At 46.4% G+C, this 20,193-nt stretch overlaps 1 protein-coding gene and 1 long non-coding RNA gene across 3 annotated transcripts; both read right to left on the bottom strand.

Annotated features, from left to right (window-relative positions):
- Positions 1-1,532: 1,532 nt before the first annotated feature.
- Positions 1,533-8,420, bottom strand: LOC140421654 (uncharacterized). Of its 2 annotated transcripts, none has more exons than XM_072506459.1 (2): positions 8,355-8,420; positions 1,533-7,454 (listed from the first exon to the last, which is right to left on the bottom strand). In XM_072506459.1, the coding sequence occupies exon 2, from the start codon at positions 7,103-7,105 to the stop codon at positions 6,122-6,124; it is 984 nt and encodes a 327-aa protein (XP_072362560.1). In that variant the 5' UTR covers positions 7,106-7,454; positions 8,355-8,420; the 3' UTR covers positions 1,533-6,121. The 2 variants fall into 2 exon arrangements, with proteins under 2 accessions (XP_072362560.1, XP_072362559.1); XM_072506458.1 differs by lacking the exon at positions 8,355-8,420 and adding an exon at positions 7,859-8,337.
- Positions 8,421-17,976: 9,556 nt separating this feature from the next.
- On the bottom strand, positions 17,977-19,951 carry LOC140421681 (uncharacterized). Its single transcript, XR_011946993.1, has 2 exons — positions 19,874-19,951; positions 17,977-19,572 (listed from the first exon to the last, which is right to left on the bottom strand). It is a non-coding gene; the product is annotated as an uncharacterized lncRNA (long non-coding RNA).
- Between the last annotated feature and the right edge of the window lie 242 nt (positions 19,952-20,193).

Genomic DNA, 20,193 nt, shown 5'->3' with positions numbered 1-20,193 from the left:
GCTATTTTCTGTTGAGGGTAGGGGGGACTTGTTAGGGATGGTGATGATTTATGCACTGATTTGCATTGTTTACTGTTGTCACTTATTATTATAAAATTACAAAAACCTTAATAAAATGTTTTTTTTTAAATCAACATCACCAAAATCAGATCATCTGCTCATTGCCACATTGCTGTGTGACATCTTGCTTTGTAAAAATTGGCTGCTGCATTTCCTACAACAGTGACGACACTTCAGAAGCACTTTGGAACATGCTGTGGTTGTGAAAGGTGCTACAGAAGTGCAAGTTTTAAATTGAAGATTGATGCTTTCTGATCCTTAATTGATTTCAGACATCCCCAATTTATAGATTTGCTTTGGTTCAGACAAGACTTTAACCAATTAAAGCAAAGGCAGAATTCTGGACAGTAAATTTAAAAACAAGTTTTTTTAAAGAAAAGCTTTACTGAACAATTTGAAGACATTGACGTTTACAACTTCAAGCAGGTGATCAGTCTGTAGAAGTGTAACCCTCCCTGGCTCCTTCTTTGACAGTAATTTCCTTGGAACTCGGCCTTGAGAGTCTTCAGTACTTGGCCAGCAAGGAAAACCTTCGGAACCTCTACTTTTATCCCCAAAGTGACCATTACCTCATGTCTGAGTTGGGCCTGTGGTAACATGACCATTGGTCAATTGGGCACCAGTTTAATTTAATTGGATCTCCAATTACTGACACCACCTTCTCTCATTACCTCAGACAGGAATACAATCAAACTGTTTCATACTATCCCTTTACTCGATTCTGTACAATTCCTTATTCATACAATTTCAAATGTTGAGGCTAATCAGAGTTGGTAGGTCTCTCTATTGCTGTTACATTTATCCCCATTGCACATTCTTTATATACACAGCAATGAAGCTTTTACATTTTTACAACAAATAAAACTCAAACTTTTACTACAACTACTGATTAATTATTGTTTCATTAATTGTAACTCAGTTACGGATCACTGCTTATTTCATCATCTGTGGCAGACTGGTAGCTAATTAATACAGTAATTTTTAATTAATACATTTGATTGATACAAGATACACTGGTTCTCTACTGAGTAGTACTACACTCCCTATGCTTCACCCGGTGTCTATGTATTTACATTGTGTATTTATTGTATGTCCGAGGTTTTTTCATGTATCGAATGATCTTTCTGGACTGTACGCAGAACAATACTTTTCGCTGTAACTAGGTACATGTGACAATAAATCAAATCCAATCAAAGAGACAGTTTCTTACTCGTCTTCAAATTGAACAGTCTTCTTAAAAATTATTCATTCATCGGAGGTGGGGGTCACTGGCTGGGCCAGCATTTACTGCTCATTCCAATTGCCCTTGAACTGCGTGTCTTGTGAGGCAATTTCAGAGGGCACTTACAAATCAACCACAACATTGCTGTGGATCTGGAGTCACGTGAAGGCCAGACCACGTAAGGAGAGCAGATTTCCTAAAGGGCATGAGTGAATCAGACGGGTTTTTACAACAATCAACAATGTCATCATTAGACTTTTAATTTGAGACTTTTATTAAATTTCAATATCTGTCATAGCCAGATTCGATCCCAGAGCCCCAGAGCATTAAACTGGGTCTCAGGATTACTAGCCCAGTAACAATACCATTACACCACTGCTGAGCCCACATAGTCTTGGCAGAATATGATGTCTTGTAAATTCTCAAAATTATAAAGTAATTTTTTCAAACAAATTCTGGTAGTTCTGCTGTTTCTGGAAACATTCTGGTTGATGGTGTTTTTTTTAAAAACAAAGATCTAGTCTTTGCAATACAATTACCTAATACACCAATTCATCAATGATAATCAATATTCAGTACAGAATAATCGTTAATTTAATTAGTGTTTATTGCTATGAAATCTATACATAGTTAATATAGAAAAAGTTACATGCCTACAGGAAACCACATGTTAGAGATGTAAAAGGGTTTCCTTGACCTTGTTACTAATGACAGTGAATACACTATGAAAATAACAATTTAAAAACTAAATGTGATTACACATGGTACTTACAGCTTCCTACATTACAACAGTGAATACATTTCAAAGGAACTCCATTGGCTTTAAAACACTTTAGGAGGTCCAGGGGATGTGAGAGGTTTTATAGAAATGTACATTTGTTCTAATTGTCCACAAACTAGGAAATATTACACTTGGTGTCCTCACCAAAATCATTGATAAAAATTGAGTCTTAATTTTGTGTAATAATCACGTCGACACCATTTTGAATATTCTGTGAAACTCCAGACACACCATATGCACAATTATTTGTTGTAAAACACAGCGAGTTGTTGTGATTTGGAATACACTGTCTATAAATGGTGGTCGAGTCTCATTGGTCTAACTTCCAAAAGGGAAATTGATGCATTCTGAAAAAGAAAACAAAATAGTCGAACTCTGGGATTAAATGGGTCACTGTACAAAGAGCTGGTATGTGAAAAATGGGCCAAATAGGCTCCTCTGTGCTCTGGGAGCCTTGTGTACATGTTAAGGGAGTGGTAACGACCTGGAACCTGCTGCCTATGAGGTAGGAGATGTAGAGATGACGGAAGGATTTCAATCGGAAATTGGACAGGTACTGAGAGAAATAAACCCACAGGGATTCGGGGATAGAACGGGGCAATGGACAGACTGGCTTCCTCCACAGGGAGCCAACATGGTCTCAAAGGGCTGAATGGCCCCATTCCCCACCCTCCAGATGCTGTGATCTCAGGAGAGAAATTCAGCTGCTCCAGTCACTCCAACTAACTGGAGTCCCTCATCTCTGGTGTCATTCTCGTAAATGTCCTCTACACCCTCGAAGAACTTCACATCTTTCCTAAAGTGTGAGGCCCATATATTGGGTTCCATTCCAGAGGGACAGAATTGAAAAACAAGGAGGAAATGTTCAACTTGTTTCAAACGATGGTTCGACTACACTGGGAGCTCTGTCAACATTGGTGATCTCCATTTAGAAAAAGGAAATAGAGGCACTGGATAAGGTGCAACAAAGATTCATAATATACAGAACTGAGAGCATTTAACACTCAGGAAAGGCTGGGGCTGCTTTTTCTGGAAAAGAGAAGACTGATGGGTGACCTGTTGGAAGTCTTTCAGATTCTGAAGGGATTCAATCATCCAATAGGAATTTCAATAGAAACATCTTTACCTGCGAGTGGTGAGAATGTGGAACTCGTTACCACAGCGAGTGGTTGAGGTGAACAGCATGAATACATATGTACGTAAAGCTAGATACATACATGAGGGAGAAAGGAATAGAAGGAGATGCTGATGGGGGAGATGTAGAGGGGTGGGTGGAGGATCATGTGGAGCATCAATGCTGACACAGACCATGGCTAACCTCAGCCGGTATGGGAATTTAACCTGTGCTGTTGGTGTCACTCAGCACAAACCAGCCATCCAGCCAACTGAGCTAACCGATGCCAGTGTAAATCTGTAATAATTCCTTAAATATTAGTGATGCCTGTCTCCCACTATACTATTTAATGTAGTTTCCCAGTGCATCTCAGCCAACTTGCCCCTCATAACCTGATAGTTTTCTCCTGCGAGAAGCACCAAGATAAATTAAACAAAACAACCATGTAACCACCTTAGACCATCTTCATGACAAAGTGGCATGATTTTTGCAGTTTCCAAACAGAAAAGAGAATGAAACATCTTATCACCTCCAACAGAATGAACAAAATGCAGTCCTGGATGTAATTGAGACCAGAAATAATAACAGCAGAATCTAATCCCTGTAATCAGTTGTGAACTTGTTGGTGTCTCAGGAAGTGCGATGAATTACAAAATCCGAGATTTGCACATTGAGAGCAGGTGAACGGCCTCTCCCCAGTATGAACTCCCTGGTGTGACTGCAGACGGCATAACCGAGTGAATCGCGCAAAAAGATGTGAACGGGTGTGAGATAATCGGGATTATGGAGACATGGCTGCAAGATGACCCGGGAAGGGAATTTAATATATTTAGGAAGGACAGACAAAAAGGAAAAGGCAGTGGAGTGACAGTGCTGCTTAAAGAGGAAATTAATGCAATAGTGAGGAAGGGTATTAGCTCCGACAATGTGGAATCTGTATGGATAGAGCTCAGAAACACCAAGGGGAAAATAAATTAGTAAAGAGGCCCCCAAACTGCAGTGGTGATGTTAGGAATAGCATAAAACAGGAAATTAGGCTGATTGTAAAAGTTTCTATAAGTATATGAAGAGAAAAAGATTGGTGAAGACAAATGTAGGTTCCTTACAGCTGGGCAAATACATAATTTGGTTCTGTCTTCACAAATCTTATGCCAGAAATGTTGGGGAACACAGGATTTAGTGAGAGGGAGGAGCTGAAGGAGATTAATATAAGTAGAGAAATGATGTTGGGGAAATTGATGGGATTGAAGGCTGGTAAATCCCCAGGGCTTGATAATCTGCATCCCAAAGTAGTTAAGGAAGTGGCTCTCGAAATAGTGGAGGCATTGGTGGTCATCTTCCAAGATTCTATAGACTCTGAAACAGTTCCTGCAGATTGGAGGGTGGCTTATGTAATTCCACTGTTTAAAAAGAGAAATGTGGAGAAAAATTGAGGAATTCTCGATCAGGAAGCCTGACCTCGGCAGTGGGGAAATTCGAGAATCCGTTATCAAAGATTTTATAGCAAAGCACTTAGAAACCAGTGGCAGGATCGGACAGAGTCAGCATGGATTTATGAAGGGGAAATCATGCTTGACAAATCTGCTGGAGTTCTTCAACGGTGTAACTGGTAGAGTTGACGAGGGGGAGCCAGTGGATGTGGTATATTTGGACTTTCAGAAGGCGTTTGACAAAGTCCCACATAAGAGATTAGTGCGTAAAATTAAAGAACATGGGATTAGGGGTAGTGTAGTGAGATGGATAGAAAACTGGTTGGCAGACAGGAAAGAAAGTGTTGGAATTAATGGGTCTTTTTCAAATTGGCAGGCAGGACGGGGTACCTCAGGCGTCGGTGCTAGGACCCCAGATATTTACAAGATGTATTAATAATTTTTTTTTAAAATTGAAAGTACCCAATTCTTTTTTTCAAATTAAGGGGCAATTTAGCATGCTCAATTCACCTACCCTGCACATCTTTGGGTTATGGGGGTGAGACACACGCAGACACGGGGAGAACCTGTCTCTACACGGACAGTGACCTGGCGGCAGGATTGAACCCTGGTCCTCGGTGCCGTGAGGCAGCACTGTGCCACCCTATATATTAATGATTTAGATGAGGGAACAAAATGCAATATCTCCAAATTTGCAAATTACACCAAGATGCGTGGGAGGGTTTGCTGTGAGGAGGATGCAGAGATCATTCAGTGTGATTTGGACAAGTTGAGTGAGTGGGCAAATGAATGGCAGATACAGTATAATTTGGAGAAATGCGAGGTTGTCCACTTTGGTAGCAAAAACAAGAAGGCAGACTATTAGCTGAATGGCCATAAATTAGGAGAGGGGAATGTGCTACAAGACCTGGGTGTCCTTGTACACCAGTCAGTGAAGGTAAGCATGCAATTCAGCAGGCGGTAAAGAAGGCAAATGGTTTGCTAGCCTTCACTGCGAGCGGATTCGAGTACAGGAGCATGGTTATCTTGCTATAATTATACAGGGCCTTGGCGAGGCCAATACCTGGAATATTGAGTGCCGTTTTGGTCTCCTTATCTGATGGAAGGATGTTCTTGCTCTAGAGGGAGTGCAGCGAAGGGTGACCACACTGATTCCTGGGATGGTGCTACTGACGTATGAGAGAGTGAATCAGTTAAGATTGTATTCGCTGGAGTTCATTAGAATGGGGGATCTCATAGAAACCTATAATATTCTAACAGGACTTGACAGGGTAGATGCAGGAAAGATTTTCCCGAGGGTGGGAGTGTACAGAACCAGAGGGCGCAGTCTGAGGATACGGGGTAAACAATTTAGGACAGAGATGAGGAGTAATTTCTTCAACCAGAGAGGAGAGAGCCTGTGGAATTTGTTACCACAGGAAATAGTTGAGGCCAATACATTGTATGTTTTCAAGAAGCAGTTAGATATAGCAATTAGGGCGAAGGGGATCAAAGGATATGGAGGGGAAGCGGAATTAAGCTACTGAATTGATGATAAGCCATGATCTGAATGAATGGTGGGGCAGGCGCAAAGGGCCAAATGGCCTCTTCCTGCTCCCATTTTCTATGTTTCTATGTAATCCCTTCCCACACTGAGAGCAGGTGAATGGCTTCTCCCCAGTGTGAATTCGCTGGTGTGTCTGCAGGTTGTATAAACATGTGAATCTCTTCTCACAGAGGGAGCAGGTGAATGGTTTCTCCCCAGTGTGGATTCGCTGATGTCTCAGCAGGCTGGATGAATCAATGAATCCCTTCCCACACTGAGAACAGGTGAATGGCCTCTCTCCAGTGTGAACTCGCTGGTGTGCCTGCAGGTTAGATAACCGAGTGAATCCCTTCCCACACTGAGAGCAGGTGAATGGCCTCTCTCCAGTCTGAACTCGCTGGTGTGCCTGCAGGTTGGATGAATTAATGAATCCCTTCCCACACTGAGAGCAGGTGAATGGCCTCTCCCCAGTGTGAACCCGCTGGTGTGTCTGCAGACTGGATAACTGTGTGAATCCCTTTCCACACTGAGAGCAGGTGAATGGCCTCTCCCCAGTGTGAATTCGCTGATGTCTCAGCAGGGTAGATGAATTAATGAATCCCTTCCCACACGGAGAGCAGGTGAATGGCCTCTCCCTAGTGTGAACCCGCTGGTGTTTCTGCAGGCTGGATGAATCAATGAATCCCTTCCCACATTCAGAGGTGGTGAATGGCTTCTCCCCAGTGTGAACTCGCTGGTGTGCCTGCAGGTGAGATAACTGAGTGAATCCCTTCCCACACTGAGAGCAGATGAATGGCCTCTCCCCAGTATGAATTCGCTGGTGTGCCCGCAGGGCATATAAATGACTGAATCCCTTCCCACACTGAGAGCAGCTGAACGGCCTCTCTCCGGTGTGAATGCGGCGATGAATCTCCAGCTGAGATGGGGCTCTGTATCCCTTCCCACAGTCCCCACATTTCCACGGTTTCTCCATGTTTTGGGTCTCCTTGTGTCTCTCCAGGCTGGACAATCAGTGGAAGCCTCGTCTACAAACAGAACATGTGCACTGTCTCACCTCACTGTGAATGGTGTGATGTTTTTCCAGGCTGTGTGACTGGTTAAAGCTCTTTCCACAGTCAGTTCATTGGAACACTCTCACTGGGGTGTGTGTTGTGTGGGTCTCGGTGCTTTTCCAGTCACATAAATGTTTAAAATCTTTTGAAGCGACAGGTCGACACAAACATTTCTCCTTCTCACGATGATATTCAGATAAGAAGGAATCGAGTGAGTTTGGCATATTGAAACGTTGAGATTTCTGTCTATAATTCGCCTCTTCCAATATCCTTTAAAAACAATTTACAAAAGTAATTATTGTTAGTACAAGATAGAAACTCAGAACTGACAATTCTAGTTCCTCTGGAACATTATTTCCCCTCTCGTTCTCCAAAAGCTGGAAATCTCCATCCTACACAATCTCCCTCCATTGTCACTCTGCTGTATCTAATATTCACCCTCTCAATTCTCCTGAAGGTGCTGATTCATGTTGATTGACAGATCCAAGCTCAGCTCACTGCTTCCTGACCAGGACACAGAGATTATGACAGGATCAAGAGTAGGCCATTCGGCCCACCGAGTCTGCTCAACCATTCAATGAGATCCTTGGCCGATCTACCTGAGCACCATTTTCCCACACGATCCCCATATCCCTCAATATCTAGAAACCTATCAACATTTGTCTTGAACATACCTGACCACTGAGGCTCCACATTCCTCTGGGGTAGCGAATTCCAAAGCTTCACCACATCCACGAGTGAAGAAATCCCTCCTCATCTCAGATTTTACTCTATAAATACCCGGAGGAAACCCACGCAGACAGTGAAATCCGGAGAGCAGGATTGGCTTCCTTTTCTTTCCATCTCTGCCACCGCTTTGCATCATCTATAAGACATTGGGACTCTAAGAGTAATCCAGTTTGATGGACAAGTTGTCTCCATTCTGAACAATGGGGAACAAGCTCCTCCCACTCATTGAAACATCGCACCGACAAAGATAACAACCGCGCATGCGCCCTGATGCACATCCAATAAAGATGGCGGCCGTTAACCCGAGCGTAAAATGAGGAGCTGCAGCCCCGCTCGATCCAAACTGTTTTCCGTAACTTTTCCGAGGTTTGCGGCTTACAACAGCTTTACACAACGTTTCCGCCCACTCCCGCTCCCTCCATATTGTCAAACGCCCCTCACCAATTTCACATCTGATGGCATAAACCTTCGCCTTCACAATTACCCACACTGCGCATGCTTCAATCACAGCGGGCTCCGCCCCTCATTCACTCCGATTAGTTGGAGGATCAGGCGCTCCCAATCGTCCTCCAGTCCCGCCCCTCCTCTTCCTATTGGTCCGGTGCTGCCGTCAATCACCCAGGCATTGTGACGGTTCCAGATGGTGAGAGCGGCCACAGGCTCAGTCTGACTCGCTGATTGTCCAATAATAACAGTGAGAGTCTCAGTGGGACAATCAAACAATAATAGTGGAGATGGGCCCAGAGGAGAAACAGCAAAGGATTCACTCACTTTGACAGGAACAAACACTGTGTCTCTCCCCATAATAAGTCAGACTGCAGTGTGTGAGTGAACATATATGAACATATGGCAGCACGGTAGCATTGTGGATAGCACAATTGCTTCACAGCTCCAGGGTCTCAGGTTCGATTCCGGCTTGGGTCACTGTCTGTGCGGAGTCTGCACATCCTCCCCGTGTGTGCGTGGGTTTCCTCCGGGTGCTCTGGTTTCCTCCCACAGTCCAAAGATGTGCAGGTTAGGTGGATTGGCCATGATAAATTGCCCTGAGTGTCCAAAATTGCCCTTAGTGTTGGCTTGGGTTACTGGGTTATGGGGATAGGGTGGAGGTGTTGACCTTGGGTAGGGTGCTCTTTCCAAGAGCCGGTGCATACTCGATGGGCCAAATGGCCTCCTTCTGCACTGTAAATTCTATGATATCATTGGATTCAATGTAGAATCATAGAATCCCGACAGTGCTGAAGGAGGCCATTCGGCCCATCGAATCTGCACCGACCCTGTGAAATATCACCCTATCTGGGCCAATCTCGGGCGGCATGGTAGCACAGTAGGTAGCACTGTTGCTTCCCAGATCCAGGGTCCCAGATAATAACTCTGTCACTGTTATTATTAGACAATAACCTGCCTGTTATTCCAATTCCGGTGTGTGTCACTCCGTCGCTGTTATCATTAGACAATAGTAGGAGGGCAAGATGCAAGGTAGCAATGATAATATGATGTTTCTGTGTTATAGTCAATGTCACTGGGAGGTGTGTGATAAAATGGAAACACCATGACAGAGGCACGTGTGACTGACTCCACCTGATTCAGAGCTGTTCTACCCAAGGTGAAAGCAATGATGACATGGGAAACTCCAGAGATTTCTGGTATCTGAGGGAGATCTGTAGAGGAACTGAAATCATTCTAGTGGTTCTCGATTTGCACAGTCACACAGGAAAAATATATGACAGCTAAAACCAGTGTTTCAGTCTTCTCTTTGAGACACATTGTGATTGAAAAGATCAAATGTTAAAACATCATGAGAGGAAATTGACACTGTCGCAAAGGGTATCATTGCTACCTCTTGGCACCATGGACCCTGTTTCAATTCTGGCCTTGGGTGACTGTCTGTGTGGAGTTTGCACTTTCTCCCAGTGTCTGCATGGGTTTCCTACCAGCATTCAAAGATTTGCAACTTAGGTAGATTGGCCACGATCAACTTCCCCTCAGTGTCCAAAAATGTGTGGGTTAGGTGGGGTTACAGGGATAGGATGGGGGATTGTGCCTAGGTATAGTGTAAACTCAATGGGCCGAATGGCCTCCTTTTGCACTGTAGAGATTCTGAGTGAACTGTCGAATTCATCTGGTTCACCATAACACTGCCAATTTACACTCTACAAGTGCAACTCCCTTTGAAAGTTACTGTAAATCTGCTTCCAGCAGCCTGTCAGTGTCAATTCCACATTACATCACATCACGGTGTAAAATCAATTCTCCTCACCACCCCCTTGGGTTCTGTTGTCAAATATCTTAAATCTCTGTGTCCTCTGGTTACAAACCCTCCTGCTCTTGGGAAACAGTTTCTCCCCATCGACACTATCACAAATCCTTCCTCATTTTAAACACCTCTATTAAATCTCCCCTTCACCTTCCCTGATCTCAGAGGGACAATTCCTGTTTCTCCTGCTCTGAGTCACAGGGACACAAAATGTTAACTCTTTTTCTCTCAATACCGATGCTGCCAGAACTGCTGAGTTTTTCCAACATTTACTGTTTTTCTCCTTCTTTCTTTCTTTAATCTATTACGACCCCTTCATGAAATTCTACACCTCTATTAAATAGGAACATACAGACACCGAGAGGGAGAGAGAGAGATACAGAGGAAAGGAGAGACAAAACTGAGATTTTAAACAGCAGAAAGATGAGGTGGCGAGAGATAAATGCTGAGAAATAGAGGAAACAAGTAACACAGAAAGAATAATATAAAATATAAGGGAGCAGGTGATCAGTTCCCAGCTACAAAGAGCAGAAAGAACTCAGTGACTGATCCACAGACACAGCCGGTGCTGTCCGGGAATGGAGACTCTGAATAGAAATAACCGGCTCATTTGTAAATGTCACCACAATGTGATCTGTGTGACTCTGCCCTGACTCTGTGGACAGATACAGGCCGCCTTGACAGATGTTCTCACCAGATTGTGGTCCCTGGATTTATTTTCTGCTCAGAAGTGAGATGTGTGGTTTGGAACTGGCAGCAGAGAAACAGGAAGTTGTGTTTCCTGAGAATGAAACGCAGGCGTCAGTTTCATGTTATCACCATGAACAGTCTTCCTGTCTGTGAGGGTGAACTCACTCTGACAGTATCAAGAACACCCACACATATTGCTGCCAGTCCCAGCATTACATTCACCTCCATTCCCATTTTAAACATTAAAATATGAGGTTATTTAGATTTTTAACATATTAACTGAACAGGAAGATGGACTGAGGATATTACTGGGAGAAATGAGGGGACATTATCCAAAATTAAATTTTCCTCAATGAGGGTTATTAGAAAATTGGAGATGTAAAGTTAGTCGGGGCCGATCAGAGAGAGAGAGAAAGTGAGAGGTAGAGAGAGAAAAGATTCAGTCTCCATAAATGAGATGTTGGAGGAGAGGTTCAGTGTGTTCTGTGCTTCTTCAGAGAGAGAAATTAAGTGAGTTTAGGCGCTCTGTGAAATAGAAATGTTAAAGGAGTGAGTGTCTGAGAGAAAGATAGAGAGGTAGGAGGTCTGTGGAATGAGTGAGTGTGAGAGCGGAGAGAGGTTAAGTCAGAATCTGAAACAGAACAGAGATGTTCAGTGTGTGAGCGACAGGAGAGCAGGTTCATATACCTGAGGATCACTGAGAATAATCAGAATAAGGAGACCACCCAGAAAGCAGCCAATAGGAATCTTCAGCTGAACACATCACTTATTCTTAAAGGGACATCCGGGGTTCTGACACTGTTCAGCTCCCAGTTAAAGGAGCGGGCACAGCTTTGCCCTTACTCTGTTATGTTTCTGATTGTTAAAGGCCCGCAGGGCTGAGGTTTATTTAAAAAGACAGAATGTGGGAAGCACACATAAACAAAACTGGGAATTCTTGGATACACACTGCAGCTCCTTCATTATCTGGGAATCAAACTGTTGTCCAATTATCCCAGCAGTTAACAGCTGCTATTTTGACGCAGACTTCAACCAATCTATGTTAAGTAGGTTTCTATTTAATTATTTAATTGTGACTGTCACACAAACACATTTTCAGTCTGGAAACTTAAACCAGCTGCTTTAAATTCAATCGGGAACATCACAGTTTTACACCAATCTCAGATCTGACAGCACATTTCCAGCATTCACCATTGTTCTTCTTGACTCTGAACACAGTTGTAAAGGAGCTTCTGTTCTAGGAGCTCTGAAACATGGAAGAGAGCGGTTGGGACACATTTCTTACACGCCTCAGGAATAACCCACACGGGGGCTTTGCTGACAGTGAAACGAGATGAGAAAGACCAAAGTGTTGTTTGTCCCTCTCAGCGTGACCCTGAAGGACTGTGTCCAGGCTGAAGTTCTGTTCCTGCCGTATGATCCTTCCACAGATTGTCCTTTCTGAGCTCCAGACAGGTGATGTTAAACACTCAGGTGTGGACTTCCGGGTGCGGCGATGACCAGCTGAGTCGCACGTTTCGGCAGCTCCCTGTGAAACGGACTTTTGGGCTCTTGATAGGAGCCCCAACGGCAATTTTGACGGCTGAAAACACCGTGCGGTAAACCAGAAGGGTGTTCCCCCTGGACACGGATGGAAAAAGGAGAGGAAAGTGGCCGGATTGCAGCGGATCCTTTGGAACAACGGCAAGGAAGGCAAGCAGAAACCAAGATGGCGTCGGAAGGTGGCAGTTTCATATGGGGCCCTGAACAACAAGAGTTTTTGAAACGCTGCGTGGAGGAGATAAAAAAGGAAATGAAGAAAGAGTTGTTGGCCCCGATATTACAGGCGATTGAAGGGCTGAAAGAGGAACAAAAGACCCAGGAGCAGGAGCTTCGGGTCGTGAAGGCGAAAGCAGCAGAGAATGAAAACGACATACAGGGCCTGGTGGTGAAGTCGGAGATACAGGAGGCACACCAGAAACGATCTGTGGAGAGGTTGGAGGCACTGGAAAATAACGCAAGGAGGAACAACTTGAGGATTCTTGGCCTTCCTGAAGGTGTGGAGGGGGCGGACGTCGGGGCATATGTGAGCACGATGCTGCACTCGTTAATGGGAGTGGAGGCCCCGACGGGTCCGTTGGAGGTGGAGGGAGCATACCGAGTTATGGTGCGAGGACCGAGAGCAGGAGAAGCTCCCAGAGCCATAGTGGTGAGATTTCTCCGTTTTAAGGATAGAGAAATGGTCCTTAGATGGGCGAAGAAAACTCGGTGTAGTAAATGGGAGAACGCGGTGATCCGCGTCTATCAAGATTGGAGTGCGGAGGTGGCGAGAAGGAGGGCGAGCTTTAATCGGGCCAAAGCGGTACTTCACAAAAAAAAGATAAAGTTTGGAATGCTGCAACCGGCAAGACTGTGGGTCACATATCAAGGGAGGCACCACTACTTTGAGACGGCGGATGAAGCGTGGACTTTTATTGTAGAAGAAAAATTGGAATGATTGGACTACGAAAATGAACGTTTGGACAAAGTGGTGGGACGAGTGGGGGGGGGGGGGGCGAAGAGGGATTGTATGATTAATCCTGCGGTATGGTAACTTTTCTTTCTCCCACAGGTGGTGATGGGGGGAGGTGGGGAGGGAGAGGAGATGGGGCGTTGGCCATGGGAGGTGGGGCCGAGGGAGAGGCGCGGGCTTGGTTCCCGCGCTATGATAATCATGGCGGGAATAGAGAAGCAGGAAGGAGGGGGCGCCGCACGGGGCGAGCCGTGATCACGGGGGGAAGCCGAGGTCAGCCAGAGTTTGCTGACTTCTGGGAGCAACATGGGGGGAGTAATTACGCTAGCGGGGGGTCTAGCGGGGGGGGGGGGAGGGGGGAATTACTGGGTTGCTGCTGCTGGGGAAAGGGGGGAGTGGGTGCGGGAAGGGATGGGCGGGGGGGCACCGTCTGGGAGAAATACAGCCGCGTGGGAACTGGGCGAGAAGCTGGAAAAAGATGATGGCTAACCGGCAAGGGGGGGGGGGGGTGGGAAGCCCCCCAACTCGGCTGATCACGTGGAACGTGAGGGGGCTTAACGGGCCGATAAAGAGGGCACGAGTACTCGCACACCTTAAGAAACTTAAAGCAGATGTGGTCATGTTACAGGAAACGCACCTGAAACTGATAGATCAGGTTAGGTTGCGCAAAGGATGGGTAGGGCAGGTGTTCCATTCGGGGCTGGATGCGAAAAACAGGGGGGTGGCTATATTAGTGGGGAAGCGGGTAATGTTCGAGGCAAAGACTATAGTGGCGGATAACGGGGGCAGATACGTGATGGTGAGTGGCAAATTACAGGGAGAGATGGTGGTGTTGGTAAACGTGTATGCCCCGAATTGGGACGATGCCAATTTTATGAGGCGAATGCTAGGACGCATCCCAGACCTAGAGACCGGAAAGCTGATAATGGGGGGAGACTTTAACACGGTGTTGGAACCAAGGCTGGATAGGTCGAAGTCCAGGACTGGTAGGAGGCCGGCAGCAGCCAAGGTGCTTAAGGATTTTATGGAGCAGATGGGAGGGGTGGACCCGTGGAGATTCAGTAGACCTAGGAGTAAGGAGTTCTCGTTTTTCTCCTATGTCCATAAAGTCTATTCACGCATAGACTTTTTTGTGTTGGGTAGGGCATTGATCCCGAGGGTGAGGGGAACGGAATATACGGCTATAGCCATTTCGGATCATGCCCCACACTGGGTAGACTTGGAGATAGGGGAGGAAACAAGAGGGCGTCCACCCTGGAGAATGGATATGGGACTAATGGCGGATGAGGGGGTGTGCTTAAGGGTGAGGGGATGCATTGAAAAGTACTTGGAACTCAATGACAATGGGGAGGTTCAGGTGGGAGTGGTCTGGGAGGCGTTGAAGGCGGTGGTTAGGGGGGAGCTGATATCAATAAGGACACATAAAGGGAAGCAGGAGAGTAAGGAACGGGAGCGGTTGTTGCAAGAACTTTTGAGGGTGGACAGACAGTATGCGGAAGCACCGGAGGAGGGACTGTATAGGGAAAGGCAAAGGCTGCATGTGGAATTTGACTTGCTGACCACAGGCACTGCAGAGGCACAATGGAGGAAGGCGCAGGGTGTACAGTATGAATATGGAGAGAAGGCGAGCAGATTGCTGGCACACCAATTGAGGAAAAGGGGAGCAGCGAGGGAAATAGGGGGGGTGAGAGACGAAGATGGAGAGACGGAGCGGGGAGCGGAGAGAGTGAATGAAGTGTTTAAGACATTTTATAAAAAATTGTATGAAGCTCAACCCCCGGATGGGAGGGAGAGAATGATGGAGTTTTTGGATCGGCTGGAAATTCCCAAGGTGGAAGAGCAGGAAAGGATGGGATTGGGAGCACAGATCACGGTAGAAGAAGTGGTGAAAGGAATTAGGAACATGCAGACGGGAAAGGCCCCGGGACCGGACGGATTCCCAGTTGAATTTTACAGAAAATATTTGGACTTGCTCGCCCCGCTGCTGACGAGGACCTTCAACGAGGCAAAGGAAAGGGGACAACTGCCCCCGACTATGTCAGAAGCAACGATATCGCTTCTTTTAAAGAAGGAAAAGGATCCGCTACAATGCGGGTCCTACAGACCAATCTCCCTCCTCAATGTAGATGCCAAGGTCTTGGCCAAGGTAATGGCAATGAGAATAGAGGAATGTGTCCCGGGGGTGGTTCATGAGGACCAAACTGGGTTTGTGAAGGGGAGACAGCTGAACACGAACATACGGAGGTTGTTAGGGGTAATGATGATGGCCCCACCAGAGGGTGAAACGGAGATAGTAGTGGCGATGGATGCCGAGAAAGCATTTGATAGAGTGGAGTGGGATTATCTGTGGGAGGTGTTGAGGAGATTTGGGTTTGGAGAGGGGTATATTAGATGGGTGCAGCTGTTGTATAGGGCCCCAGTGGCGAGTGTGGTCACGAATGGACGGGGATCGGCATATTTTCGGCTCCATAGAGGGACAAGGCAGGGATGTCCTCTGTCCCCATTACTGTTTGCACTGGCGATTGAGCCCCTGGCGATAGCGCTGAGAGGTTCCAAGGGATGGAGGGGAATACTTAGGGGAGGAGAAGAACACCGGGTATCTTTATATGCGGATGATCTGCTACTATATGTGGCGGATCCAGCGGAGGGGATGCCAGAAATAATGCGGATACTTGGGGAGTTTGGGGATTTTTCAGGGTATAAATTGAACATGGGAAAGAGTGAGCTGTTTGTGGTGCATCCAGGGGAGCAGAGTAGAGAAATAGAAGACCTACCGTTGAGGAAGGTAACAAGAGACTTTCGTTACCTGGGGATCCAGATAGCTAAGAATTGGGGCACATTGCACAGGCTAAATTTGACGCGGTTGGTGGAACAGATGGAGGAAGATTTCAAGAGATGGGATATGGTAGCATTGTCAATGGCAGGGAGGGTGCAGGCAGTTAAGATGGTGGTCCTCCCGAGATTCCTTTTTGTGTTTCAGTGTCTCCCGGTGGTGATCACGAAGGCTTTTTTCAAAAGGATAGAAAAGAGTATCATGGGTTTTGTTTGGGCCGGGAAGACTCCGAGAGTGAGGAAGGGATTCTTACAGCGTAGTAGGGATAGGGGGGGGCTGGCACTACCGAGCCTAAGTGAGTATTATTGGGCCGCTAATATTTCAATGGTGAGTAAGTGGATGGGAGAGGAGGAAGGAGCGGCGTGGAAGAGATTAGAGAGGGCGTCCTGTAGGGGGACCAGCCTGCAGGCTATGGTGACAGCCCCATTGCCGTTCTCACCAAGGAACTATACCACGAGTCCGGTGGTGGTAGCTACACTGAAGATTTGGGGACAGTGGAGACGACATAGGGGAAAGACCGGAGCACTGGGGGGGTCCCCGATAAGAAACAACCATAGGTTTGCCCCGGGGGGAATGGATGGGGGATATGGAATGTGGCAAAGAGCAGGTATAACGCAATTGAAAGATCTATTTGTGGATGGGAAGTTTGCGAGTCTGGGAGCGCTGACCGAGAAATATGGGTTGCCCCAAGGGAATGCATTCAGGTACATGCAATTGAGGGCTTTTGCGAGGCAGCAGGTGAGGGAATTCCCGCAGCTCCCGACACAAGAGGTGCAGGACAGAGTCATCTCAAAGAAATGGGTGGGGGACGGTAAGGTGTCGGATATATATATAGGGAAATGAGAGACGAAGGGGAGACTATGATGGACGAACTAAAAGGGAAATGGGAAGAAGAGCTAGGGGAGGAGATTGAGGAGGGGATGTGGGCAGATGCCCTAAACAGGGTAAACTCGTCGTCCTCGTGCGCCAGGCTAAGCCTGATTCAGTTTAAGGTATTACACAGGGCACATATGACTGGAACACGGCTCAGTAAATTTTTTGGGGTGGAGGATAGGTGTGCGAGGTGCTCGAGAAGCCCAGCGAATCATACCCATATGTTTTGGTCATGCCCGGCACTACAGGGGTTTTGGATGGGGGTGACAAAGGTGCTTTCGAAAGTAGTAGGAGTCCGGGTCGAACCAAGCTGGGGGTTGGCTATATTTGGGGTTGCACAAGAGCCGGGAGTGCAGGAGGCGAAAGAGGCCGATGTTTTGGCCTTTGCGTCCCTAGTAGCCCGGCGCAGAATATTGCTAATGTGGAAAGAAGCCAAGCCCCCGGGGGTGGAGACCTGGATAAATGATATGGCGGGGTTCAAAAATTTAGAGCGGATTAAGTTCGTCCTAAGGGGGTCGGCTCAAGGGTTTACTAGGCGGTGGCAACCGTTCGTCGAATATCTTGCGGAAAGATAGATAGGGGAGAACAAAGAAGGCAGCAGCAGCGGTCCAGGACTTGGGGGGGGGGGGGGGGGGGGAGGGATGGGGGGGGATGGGGGGGGAGGGATGGGGGGGGATGGGGGGGGGGGTGTGGCCTGAGACCAGGCAGTTGCCAATTAGGGCTAGTTTTTATTTTTTGTTATTTAATATTTATTTATTGGTTGTTGTTTTTGTTTAAATTTAAAAAAGGTCATTATTATCTGTATTGTTACAATATTGTGTAAAGGATGCACAATGTACTGTGTTGGTTGACCAAAAATTTTCAATAAAATATTATTTAACAAAAAAAAAAAACACTCAGGTGTGAAAGATCTGCAACAACGTTTCAAATAAAGTTGATTTATTTCACATTTATAAACCTCATCAGCAGATTAAGACAGTCAGAGTGAACATTATTCAGTCCTGGACATAATTAACAGCATCAATAATGGTATAATCTAAACCTTGTAGTCGCTTGTGAACTCGCTGATGTGTTAGCAGGTGGGATGAGTGAGTAAACTCCCTTTCCACAGACATTACAGTGGAATAGCCGCTCCCCAGTGTGAACTCGATGATGTTTCAGAATATAAGATAAATGAGAAAATTCCTTCCCACATATGGAGCAAGTGAATGGCCTCTCTCCACTGTGAACTCTCTGGTGTGTCAGCAGGTTGGATGACTGACTGAATCCCTTCCCACACACCGAGCAGGTGAATGGCCTCTCCCCAGTGTGAACTCGCTGGTGATTCAATAGGTAGGAGGAACGAGTGAATCCCTTCCCACACACTGAGCAGGTGAACGGTCTGCTCACTGTGAACCTGCTGATGTGTCAGAAGGTTGTATGAACGTGTGAATCCCTTCCCACATTCAGAGCAGGTGAACGGTCTGTCCCCTGTATGAAGTTGCTGGTGTATCAGAAGGTTGGATGAATTAATGAATCCTTTCCCACAATCAGAGCAGGTGAATGGCTTCGCCCCGGTGTGAATTCTCTGGTAGTTCAGTAGGGCATATGGATGGCTGAATCCTTTCCCACACACAGAGCAGGTGAATGGTCTCTCCCCAGTGTGAGCATATTGGTGTGTTGGTAAATCCTTTTTGTTAAAGCTCTTCTCAGTCAGGACAGTTAAAATGTTTGTTATCAGAGTGAACACGTTGATGTGTCTGCAGGTGGGATGACTGAATGAATCCTTTCCCACACACGAAGCAGGTGAACGGTCTCTCCCCAGTGTGACTACGTTGATGTGTCAGCAGATCCTTTTTACATTTAAAACTCTTTTCACAGTTAGGATATGTAAACGGTCTCTTATCAGTATGAACAAGTTGGTGTGTCACAATGTGGGATGATCAAGCAAATCCCTTCCCACACACAGGGCAGGTGAATGGCCTCTCCTCAATGTGAACTCGCTGGTGTGTGTGAAGGTTGTATGAATGGGTGAATCCCTCCCACAAATGGAGCAGGTGAACAGTCTCTCCCCAGTGTGACTGTGCCGATGAACCTCCAGTTGTGATGGTAACTGAAACCCCTCCCACAGTCTGCACATTTCCAGGGTTTCTCCATTGTGAGGGGTCTTTATGTCTCTCCTGCTTAAAGCCTTGTCAACACACGGCCCACTTAAAGCCTTGTCGACACACGCAACAGGAGTATAGTTTTTCCCTGCTGTGAATGGTGTGATTTTCTTTCAGGCTGTGTAACTAGTTCAAGCTCTTTCCAGTCAGTGCAATGAAACACTCTCATTCGAGTGTGTGTTGTGTGTGTCTCGGTGCTTTTCCAGTCACACTGATCATTGACATTTTTTTTCCTTAAACGGAAGAGACAAACATTTCTCCTTCCAGTTTCAAAGCCTGATGATATTCAACTCCTGATGAATCGAGTGGCTGTCAGATCTCGATGTGATGTTTGGTTTTGAGTTTTCTGTGGCCAATCCTCCACTTCCAATATCCTGTAAAAGTAGTTTGCAAAAGCCATCACTGTCAGTCCAGGATAGAAATTCTGAACAGCGAATTCTAGTTTCTCTGGAACATTTTTTCCTCTCTTGCTCCCCCAAAGCTGTAAATCCCCGTCCCACGCACTCTCCCTCCTCCCTGGGCTGAAATCCAAACCCATCTCACAATCTGCACCATTTCTTTCCTCCACTCCCAGTTTTCTCCCTCCCTCTCCTCTGCCTGGGTTCAGTTCTCCAGCTCCTGTCTGCAGACTGACAATAAAACCAATGGGTCTTATTGGGGGGTTTGGATTCTCACCATTGTCCCCGCTCGCGGCGGCTCTCATTCAGCCTCTGGGAGCCGCACTCACTCTCACTGCGGCTGCGCTCAGCCCGGAGCAGCACCGCGCATGCTCCACACAGATAGGCGACTTCCGGAGGCGGGACATTCTGACGCCTGCGCGTTCTGACTCCTGTGACGAACATAGGGCGTTTTCATCCGCGCCCGGCATTCTGGGTAGCCTTATCCGCCATTATTTCCTTACGTTCCTCAGGGTGATATATTAGTTCCGGTACTTTTGATACAATTCGGTGTATGTCCCGAATGGGGAGGCAGCATCGGTGTTTTTCTCTCTGATC

The sequence above is a fragment of the Scyliorhinus torazame genome, chromosome 5, assembly GCF_047496885.1.
Source record: "Scyliorhinus torazame isolate Kashiwa2021f chromosome 5, sScyTor2.1, whole genome shotgun sequence".
In the NCBI taxonomy this organism is placed as follows: Eukaryota; Metazoa; Chordata; class Chondrichthyes; order Carcharhiniformes; family Scyliorhinidae; genus Scyliorhinus; species Scyliorhinus torazame.
Note: the sequence above shows the minus strand (reverse complement) of the source record. Positions and strands in the feature narration are given on the sequence as shown.

Bases quoted from the DNA above. Each gene is read 5' to 3' on its own strand.
- LOC140421654 (XM_072506459.1), bottom strand. From the start codon at position 7,105: ATGGAGAAACCGTGGAAATGTGGGGACTGTGGGAAGGGATACAGAGCC.